General features: G+C 31.8%; 1 protein-coding gene across 1 annotated transcript; it reads left to right on the top strand.

Moving 5' to 3' along the window:
• Positions 1–3,914: 3,914 nt before the first annotated feature.
• LOC106298446 (protein MIZU-KUSSEI 1) lies at positions 3,915–4,882 on the top strand. Its single transcript, XM_013734573.1, has one exon. It carries the CDS (start codon positions 4,004–4,006, stop codon positions 4,676–4,678), a length of 675 nt encoding a protein of 224 aa, XP_013590027.1. The 5' UTR covers positions 3,915–4,003; the 3' UTR covers positions 4,679–4,882.
• Positions 4,883–11,367: the final 6,485 nt, after the last annotated feature.

Genomic DNA, 11,367 nt, shown 5'->3' with positions numbered 1-11,367 from the left:
ACGTTATAAAGCCGTAGTTATACTTAAATAGTGTTTACTATACACAGAAATAAATACACTTAGGTAAATTTTAAAGTTTTCAAAAAAACATTTATGCATTCCAAAAACGAACCCTAAGAACATATACAATACTACAACATATGTTGGCATGTTGGCAAAACCTAAACCAAAGAATATCATGACTCACTGCTTTCACTCATCTATGTTAAAAACAATTAACGTTTGTTATGTCTTAATTTACATCTCTTAAAACATATGTTAATTACATGATTTCAATTTTTCACTTATCAAAATATTTTTTACAAAATTTTTAAATTATTTCTAAGTAGAATTAAACGACTTTCCAGTAAGTCGTCTGAATGACTGTAAAGTCGTATGGACAGACGACTTACGGAGGTTAGAAACGTAAAAAAAATTAGTTTTTTTTGTTTGTTCACAAGAGGCTGGTTGCAATTTCAATAGTCTTTTAGGTTAATTTTGAATTTGATTCAAGTTTGGGTTTACTTTTGTATTTAAAATCAAGTTGTGAGTCATATTTGGCAATTTTTCCGATAAACATTTCATGTAACTGCATCATATATGATTCATATACCTTGTACACAAATGGGAGTAATCTGTGCGCATATTTAGACAACGCTTATCATGTAGTATAACAAAGCATTAAATAAATAGCATCTCTGCTATAACTTAGACCTTTCTAATATATTTTGCTATTTTTATTTTTAAATTAAAAAAGCTACAATAGAACTGAGATATATTCCAACATATTCTTCTAGAATAACAATATCTAAATACAGAATATAAAAAATAGAAGAATACTATTTTTTTATAAATAGAAAAAAAAATAACAATATTTATTTAAAACATTTTTAACTCTAATTGCTACTGCATAAATAAAAAAATAACAATAAGTTGGAAAAACTATAAAGAGAATAGCAAATCACGATATGATCATTGGAATCATAGACGTGCCTACAATGTATTGAAAAAGGCACTCGCTTCAGGCCTGAAAAAGGTACTCGCTTCAGGCCTGAAAAAGGTACTCGCTTCAGGCCTTCGATTAATTTAATTTTTTTTAGAGCTCCAAAATTAAAAATAATTTTTAGTGTAGTGGTTTAAACTTATTTTTTTTATAAAAGCTTTTCAGGAGAATCGATCAACTCACCTTTTAAATTCATGCATTTTTTTAATATGACAATTGATTTACAAGTACACATAACCTACCGATAAAATAAAATCGTTGCTTCCCTTATTACATAACTTCAAATTCACAACTGGAATATCTAACAGCGTATGTATACCATACATCCACTTCAAAAACATAATTTAAATTAGTCTATTGAGAAAGGCACATATTAAAAAAAGAAAAAAAAATTTAATATGCATATTTCTAGTATATTTCCATAGTAAAAAATTAGCATTATTAAAGAAATGAAAGAAAATTACAGAAGTAGATACAACAAACAAAACAGTTCAAGGAAATCACAAACGCATCGACCTGGTCCTACATAACATTACAAGTGAGCCCATGTCTTGTTAGTCCAACCAATTACATCACCTCCCTCTATTCCCTTCTTATCAACATCGGGCCTGTTCGTTTCTCCATCCGGATGAGCCATCTTGATGAAAATGAGAGTTTTGTTCGTTTAGACACTAAAAGTGCAACTCATCCGGATGATCCATCCGGATGACTTTCGAAAATTTAGGTTTAATTTTAAAGTTCATTCAGCTGATCCAATTTGGACCATTTGGATGGAAATGGTTCATTCAATATGGTATAATGTTTATTATGCCCTTGATGTAATTCACAAATTACAAATATAAACATAATATCATTTTGTCACACACGAAAACTGACAAAACCACAAAAACACATTTTCCCGCGAAACCCTAAAATCGAATTTTTTGCGCCAAAACCCTAAAAATGCATTTCCGCACAAAATTGCAAAAACTTGTTTTCCCGCCAAAATTGCAAAAACGTGTTTTCCAGCAAAAACGTGTTTTCATGCCAAAATCACAAAAAACACGTTTTCACGCGAAAACACATTTTTCCGCCAAAACACTTAAACAAGTTTTCCCGCCAAAACCACAAAATGTGTTTTCCCGCCGGAACGCGTTTTCCCGCCAAAACCAAAAATGTGTTTTCTCATCAAAATGTATTTCCGCCAGAACTGATTCTCGTGAAAACCGCAAAAACATATTTTCCCGCCAAAACGCATTTTCTGTGAAATCCGAAAAAACATATTTTCCCGCCAAAACGCATTTTCCGCGAAACTCGAAAAACGTGTTTTCATGCTCAAACTACAAAAACGCGTTTTCACGCCAAAAACGCAAAAACACGTTTTCCCACCAAAATCGTCAAAACATGTTTTCTCGCCAAAACCGAAAATTGTCGTTTTCCTGCCAAAAACCGAAAAATCTTGTTTTCCCGCCAAAACGAAAAACGTGTTTTTCCGCCAAAACCGAAAATCTCGTTTCCCGCCAAAACCTCAAACACGCGTTTTCCCACCAAAACCACATAAAATGTTTTCTCGCCAAAACTGAAAAATCTTGCTTTCCAGCCAAAACCGAAAAATCTTGCTTTCCAGCCAAAACCGAAAAGCGTGTTTTTCCGCCAAAATCAAAAATCTTGTTTTCCTGTTAAACCCGCAAAAACGCGTTTTCCCACCAAAACCACATAACATGTTTTCTCCCAAAAACCAAAAATTGTTGTTTTCCTGCCAAATCAAAAAAAATCTTGTTTTCCCGCTAAAACAGAAAAATGTGTTTTACCGCCAAACCGAAAATCTCGTTTTCCCGCTAAAAGCGCAAAAACGTGTTTTCCTACCAAAACCACATAACATGTTTTCTCACCAGAACCAAAAATTGTCGTTTTTCTGCCAAAACCGAAAAACTCGTTTTTCTGCCAAAACCGAAAAACTCGTTTTTCCGCCAAAACCGAAAAACTCGTTTTTCCGCCAAAACCGAAAAACTTGTTTTCCCGCCAAAACCGCAAAACGCGTTTTCCCACCAAAACCACATAACATGTTTTCTCGCCAAAACCGAAAATTGTATTTTCCCGCCAAAACAAAAAAAATCTTGTTTTCCCGCCAAAACCGAAAAACGCGTTTTTCTGCTTAAACCGAAAAAATCTCGTTTTCCCCCCAAAACCGCAAAATGCCTTTTCTCGCTAAAACCAAAAATTGTATTTTCCCGCCAAAATCAAAAATCTCGTTTTTCCGTCAAAACCGAAAAATCTCGTTTTCCGTGAAAACCGAAAAATCTCGTTTTCCGTCAAAACCGAAAAAATCGTTTTCTGCCAAAACCGAAGTTACAGTCGTTTTATTATTACTAGTCTTTTAGTTTGAGACTCTAAAGTTTTTTTTTTCAAATACATGCTTATCAATTTTTTTGTTTATTACAAGTTATTATTGTAGTAAATTTTAACATATGATTAAATCAAGATAAAGGGTTCTTTGGTAATTTGTTTAATAAACTCATTTGGATGGAAATGAAAATAAAAAAACAAATATAAAATTCATTTAGATGGTTCATCTACCGTCTGGATGGACAAACAAACAGTTCCAAAAATCTGAATGGATCATTTCAATAGAAATAGATTTTCTGGATGGAGATGACAGATGGTGAAACGAACAGCCCCATCATTTATAGTTTCCATAATTTAGGATATCTAGTTTCCCAATTACATTAAACGTGACACTTAATTCAGCTAAGTTTACACCCGTTTGGTGAACAAACTAAGGAGGAGCAATAAATCAGTTACTCGAAAACAGAAACGATGAAAGCACACGCGTGTAATATGTATTCTCTATCCATTATGATATAACTTTATAAAGTGATAACCCAAATAAAATAATAAGTTAATACATTTTAAAAAAAAAATTAATCCATTTACGCCTCAGACGGTCAGACCTATATATAAGTATATCATCAAACTTCCTCTCATTTCTCTACATCAAACTCAATTATCTTCTTATACTTTACACCATCAAGTACCAGCAATATGAGAACGATGGTAGACTTGGGAAGAGAAAGAAGCAGCCATCTGCGAGTCATTAACTCTCCGACCAACGTTGACTGTGCCCGTGAAGTCCGTCTCCGACGAACCCTACGTTCCCTTATCGAGTGCTTAATCCCATACTGTTGCACTTACCAATCTCCTCCCTCCGACCAAGACGACACCGTCTCTTCCTCTTCCTCCGACAAAACCGGTGCAGTTATTACCGGAACTTTCTTCGGTCACCGTCATGGCCACGTCAGCTTCTGCCTCCAAGACGACACTCATCCGTTGTCTCGGCCACCTCTCCTCCTACTCGAGCTAGCCGTTCCTACGGCGGCTCTAGCTCGTGAGATGGAGGAGGGATTTCTCAGAATCGCTCTCCGGAGCAAAAGCAACCGCCGGTCTAATATCTTAGACGTGCCGGTTTGGTCTATGTACTGCAACGGAAGGAAAGTTGGGTTCGCCGTGAAGAGAGAGGTAACTGAAAACGACGTCGTGTTTCTCCGGTTGATGAAGTCTGTTTCCGTTGGCGCAGGGGTGGTTCCAAACGGTGAGACGTTGTATTTGAGGGCGAAGTTTGAGCGAGTCACGGGGTCTAGTGACTCGGATGCGTTTCATATGGTTAACCCAGAGGGTAGCTATGGACAGGAGCTTAGCATTTTTCTTTTGAGATCGTGATATACTTGTGAACTTGGGATTATGAAAAAATCTAGTTCTTATGATGTGTTATTTAGTGTTCGGTTTTGTGTATATTTTAAAACGTTGGTTTAGTTACAAATAGTGTTTACTGTTATATAGTTTATATATCTCGGTGGTATATTGTAACAGTGTGTGGATATCCTCAGATAATTTTTAGATAATGGTGGAATAAGTTATAGATCCCGATTCTAAGAAATTAACAGCATATCAAAACTAAATAAAATTAAAAATTAATTACTTAATTAAAATGTAATATTTAAACTCCACTAATAATTATTGAGATATGTGATAAATTTTTCTCATGAATGTTTTAGGTATTTTACTTCTCTCTTTTATTTTTCATTTTATGTTTTCATATATTGATGAAATATCTACAAGGGGTTTACCTATGGTACGGTATAACAAGGTAGATATGTGGTATCACCTAATAATTCATCCTTTTTTTTTTTTTTTTTTTTTTTTTTTCTTTTTCATCCATATTATCATTTGCGATAAGGATCACAAATCTAAATCATCGATCAATAATTATGAATATTGCTTAATACTACTTGTTAGCAGGGAGATGATGATATTGGGTTTAAGTGTGTCGTTGCTTTTGACTCCTTTCCTGCCATCTTGCTTTTGTAATCTCTTTGAAAGCGGAGAATCATTTAGGGGCCACCGGCGCGTGGAAAGCACGAACATGCACGTGCGTTGAAGATAAGCCGATCAAACGCGATTACTGAAAGCAATGCCCGACCAAACAACAACCACATGACAGAAGAATCTGACTTAGCTTCGATGTCTACTTCGTTACCGAACCAGCATCGTTCCTTCTTCACCTCTAGTTTTTCATAATAATAGAGATTTTGCCTCACTGAAGTTCATTATTTTTTCGTTTATTTCTCTTTAACTATTATTATTTGACCTGCGTATCTAGTCTAATCTATTAAAACAGGAGTACAAAAAGAAATAACCCATGAGTTTTCTTCAATAATTACATATCTATACCACAGCTTTTAATATAGAGATTTTAGAATATTAATAAACCAGCTAAATTTAATTTACAGACCAAACGAATATCTCTCGCATATATACTATACTGTTACCTAAAGGTTTGGTTTCCCTTAATAACATACAATATCTCTTGTAAATCACGTTTCACTTACATAAAAAATGAATATACTGTTTTGAACCCTTTAGCAATAATCCCCTAGACTATATTTGTGAAGTGATTTTGCCACATGTACTTTGTACAGTCAATTTCACAAAACAAATATGACATGACTACTGAAATTGATGACATGGTTTCCGAAAAAATATGACATGGATAATTTCATTTAATGTTGAATTATATTTTGGCAAACTTATAAGAATATGGTAATAATTCATATATTACATTTAATATTGATATTTCTTTTTGGTAAACTTTTTTAAAATATGGTAATAACTCATACATTATCTATAAAATAAATATATTCATATATAACATTTTAAATTTCGAAATATTATTATTTTTGTATAATTATACAATTTGTATTACTAAAACTTTCAAAAATTTCTACAATTTTTTTAAAATTTAAATATCTAATCGTAAGATCATTAGTTTCTTATATATCTACAAATTTTATAAATATTGTTTAGGCTAAATTTTTGATAATTATACAATTTTATATCATTTTTATTAGTTTTATACAAATTAATTTAATATATATCAAATCTATATTAAATATTAGTAAAAAAATAGTAAAATCTATAATATTTAATAAAATTTATTTTAAATATAAGTTAAGTTTAAAAAGTTACTTGCAGGAAAAAACCTAGTAGAAATGTAAATCAAAAAAATTAAAAAATGTATATTCTGTTTTGTTCACGTTCAAATCACAACTCAAAACATATGCTGTTAAGATTTTTTATTAAACCTATCCCACTCAGATCAAACAATATATATATATATATCTAATGCATTTTACTTGGAAACACGTCATTATTCACAAAAGAACCTAAACATGTCTAATTTTGAGTCTATTAGATAGGCCCACTTATTTACTTATAAAACATTTTAACCATTTAATCTGGAAACTTATGTTAATTGGCTATTTCTAATTTATACTATATTACATTAATGACCCATTTATTCACTTACAAATTATCTTACAAGTTTGATCTTTTAATATTTTAATACCTAAAACATCATCTAAACTGAAATGAATGGAATTTATATGTACATCTTATTTGTTGTTTTAATTTCTATTCATGTTTTTATATATTTACAAATAATAACAACATTTTATTTTAATAAAGATTGATGGAAGCTCTAAAATAATTATATATATAAAGTGTATATTTATATCACTATATATGTAAAGTTATAAATATTTATATAATTTTATTTCTTCATTATTATAGATAACTATTTTTACAATGTATATATATATATATACATATATATATATATATATTAACAAGCAACTAATGCAATTGGCTATTCTAAACAATGAATTACAACATATACATAATAAGAATGTGATGTGTAAACATTTATTCTATTAACATTGAAGTACAAAATAATACTTGCATATTTTTAAGTGATTTCTTAGTAAAATGTCATTCCTTTTTTAACTACTTATAACTACTTTGTTTATTGTCTTTTATAATTAATTTGATATTGTAATATTACAAAGTAAAAAACAAAACTTACCTACTTTAAAGTGTTTGATCACATCTTCATTTTTTCATCCTTACTAATTATTTCATTAATTGTATTTACTATAGCAATTCAACATCATTTATTTTACGTGTTAACCATAATAATTTCACAAGCATAAATGAAATTGTTCGCGAAAAATATTAAACCAGTTAACAAAGAAAAAAATTCAAACCGGTTACAATTTTTTTTATTTGCTTACAAAATCAGTTAGACATTGGTATCCACGTACTCATTCGAGTATGAATCAATTTTTTGGATATAGGGGTTTTTGAGTTTTAAAACTAAACTCCATTAGGATATTATAAAATTCCAGACGAGGTTCGAATCAGGTCCTTCCTGGTCCGGATTGTTTCGCAGGAACCAAAAAATATCTAAATAATTTATATATTTAAAATGTTATTAAACAGTTTATACAAAAAAAAATGAAATCCGCGCAGGCGCACGAGTCAAACTCTAGTTATATTTTAAAATGTATAGATATGATGGCCTGATCTTGAAATTATTTGTTTTAAAAGTTGAAAACCAAGTTTCGACCAGTCTTTAGCATATTTTTAAATAGTTGGCATTTTTGTTTGTTTTTTGAAAGAGAGATTTAGTAAACCGCGGGAGGAAAATATTTACTCCTACAAAAAAAGAAACCTTGCCGTCACAATGTTTTACTTCAAAATCTCAAAATATAGTACTCCATATATTTAAATAGAATTTAGCTAAGCAATTAGAAAAATTTAAAATTTAAGCAAGATCTGTTGATATTACTTTGTAAATTTTGTTACTCTAGCTAGATAGGACAACCAATCTATAAATCATATTTTAATCAAAAAAAACTTTATATGATACAGTATATGCAGGCAGTATACAGTATGCAGCCTAAATTTATGGATATTTCGTTGTTCTATGTCACGAGGATCCATTCTTGTGGTATCATTACAAAATTAATATACACATATACGTGATGATAATTGATATGTATGTCAAGATAAACCTATAAGATTCGCTTACAAAAAATTACTTAAGATATTTATCATGGTTGGTGCACACAAAAAAAAGGTATACAAAAAAAAAAAGATATTTATGATGGTTAACTGTAATTGACGTCTCAGTTCAAAAATTCTGCTTGAGTTTTCCAATCCTAAAACTTGTCATGCAACCACTAGACCATCATGATGTAGTTATATATGCACCCATGTCAGTATGTCACGTAAAATGACAGATGCATGCAGAAATCGTGACATCCAGCAAAGGTTCTGAGGCTCTGATTGACATGTTTTTTTGCCCCCTTTGGTTCTCTCGTGATTTTTCATCCTCTCCTTCTCAATTATAGATCATATAAATCTTATATACATTTATAGCAGTTGAAAACAAGAGAAGTAGACGACTAACAAAAATAATGATAAGATATGGAGATGCACACGAGGTTAAGTTTTAAGTCTAAATCATTGATATAGCACAAAAAAAAAAAACTCTAAATCATTGATACAATGGCTCCACCACCATTCCCTCTTGGTATGGTCTCACGTGCACTCTCAACCCCACGGTTCCCTCTTTTTAAATGGTATTTACTAAAAAAAATTGGCTCGTGGTTCTTTGAGATCAATCCAAAAAGATATCAGAACAAATTTTATATTGTTCATCGTTAAAAGCATTACTCATGATAATGTTAGCAAATTAAAATTCAATTAATAGACCAAATAGTCCTCTAAAACTTTATATGCATATTGACATATTTTAGTAACTTTACAAGAAACTTTTGATTTGCTGATTGCAAGTATGATGTCAGAGAAAGAGAGGCTAGACTGGTTGATAAAAGCCCAAATTAGATAAACGGGCTGATGTTTAGTAGGATTGAAACAATTGAGCCCATTTTGTGTTTGCTGTTTTTAAATATCAATGTTTTTACTTTGTCTGTTGTTAACACACATCTTGACATCCTGTTATCTATGTTTAAGACATGTTGGAAAAGTACAATGTCTCAAGCTCTAGTTAGTCTTTAGATCTAGAAGAAAACATTTTTAGTCTTCAGATCTAGAAGGAAACGTATAATTAGTCGTTTAATCTATAGCAAAGAAAGATTAATATATTAGCTACAAGTCCCATCCTCATGTTTAAAACACGCTTTTTCTTCTTTTATATTAGGAGGACATACGATAAACAAAGGGTAATTTAGGTAAATATAACATTTGACGTGCCACTTGTTTTTCTAAGTGTAACAACAATGAGCCTGATGTATTTTTTTTTTCGCCTTGGCTGGCTCCTCAATATACTTTAATTTGGTGTTTTATTGATCTCTCTGTAGCCATTTTCCTTTAAAGCTTCATCTATGTGAAATCAACTTCTTAGAGTTTAGAAGCTTCATCTACTAATCAGTGCCTTTCTTTATCAGTTTCTATAACCTAAGCTTCATGCCAACTCGTTACATGATGAATATATTGTTTTATGTATCCATGATTGAGCCTTTCACTACAAGAAAACAGCGGCATACTGAGGGAAAAAATCGTCGGTATGTCGTCGGAATAACGTTATTCCGACGACATACCGACGATTTTTTCCCTCAGTATGCCGCTGTTTTCTTGTAGTGAAAGGCTCAATCATGGATACATAAAACAATATATTCATCATGTAACGAGTTGGCATGAAGCTTAGGTTATAGAAACTGATAAAGAAAGGCACTGATTAGTAGATGAAGCTTCTAAACTCTAAGAAGTTGATTTCACATAGATGAAGCTTTAAAGGAAAATGGCTACAGAGAGATCAATAAAACACCAAATTAAAGTATATTGAGGAGCCAGCCAAGGCGAAAAAAAAAATACATCAGGCTCATTGTTGTTACACTTAGAAAAACAAGTGGCACGTCAAATGTTATATTTACCTAAATTACCCTTTGTTTATCGTATGTCCTCCTAATATAAAAGAAGAAAAAGCGTGTTTTAAACATGAGGATGGGACTTGTAGCTAATATATTAATCTTTCTTTGCTATAGATTAAACGACTAATTATACGTTTCCTTCTAGATCTGAAGACTAAAAATGTTTTCTTCTAGATCTAAAGACTAACTAGAGCTTGAGACATTGTACTTTTCCAACATGTCTTAAACATAGATAACAGGATGTCAAGATGTGTGTTAACAACAGACAAAGTAAAAACATTGATATTTAAAAACAGCAAACACAAAATGGGCTCAATTGTTTCAATCCTACTAAACATCAGCCCGTTTATCTAATTTGGGCTTTTATCAACCAGTCTAGCCTCTCTTTCTCTGACATCATACTTGCAATCAGCAAATCAAAAGTTTCTTGTAAAGTTACTAAAATATGTCAATATGCATATAAAGTTTTAGAGGACTATTTGGTCTATTAATTGAATTTTAATTTGCTAACATTATCATGAGTAATGCTTTTAACGATGAACAATATAAAATTTGTTCTGATATCTTTTTGGATTGATCTCAAAGAACCACGAGCCAATTTTTTTTAGTAAATACCATTTAAAAAGAGGGAACCGTGGGGTTGAGAGTGCACGTGAGACCATACCAAGAGGGAATGGTGGTGGAGCCATTGTATCAATGATTTAGAGTTTTTTTTTTTTGTGCTATATCAATGATTTAGACTTAAAACTTAACCTCGTGTGCATCTCCATATCACTTACCATGCGATCTCCCAGAGTGGCAATAGATTGAGCACCCAAGTTATGCTTGTAGATGCCCTTCCCTTTACGGTCGCTCCTGCGGTTGGTGAAGTTGGTGGAAGAAGTTTCTTTCGTCTCTTCCTTATCCCAATTGATATATGGTGTTTTTCACATCATTGTATAGGTGTTTTCATATTGATTCGAGTCCTTAATCCGTGTCAGTCTAGTCCTTTTTGATCTTTTACAGGTCTGGAGTTGGTAGAAGAATGAAGAGAGGGTGCTTGAAGAGAAGCTGTCCTTTTGGAGCATTTTGCGGAGAACACTCAAGCAGAACAAGCAGACGGAGTGATCCCGAGGT

Source organism: Brassica oleracea, chromosome C6 (assembly GCF_000695525.1).
Source record: "Brassica oleracea var. oleracea cultivar TO1000 chromosome C6, BOL, whole genome shotgun sequence".
NCBI lineage: Eukaryota > Viridiplantae > Streptophyta > Magnoliopsida > Brassicales > Brassicaceae > Brassica > Brassica oleracea.
Note: the sequence above shows the minus strand (reverse complement) of the source record. Positions and strands in the feature narration are given on the sequence as shown.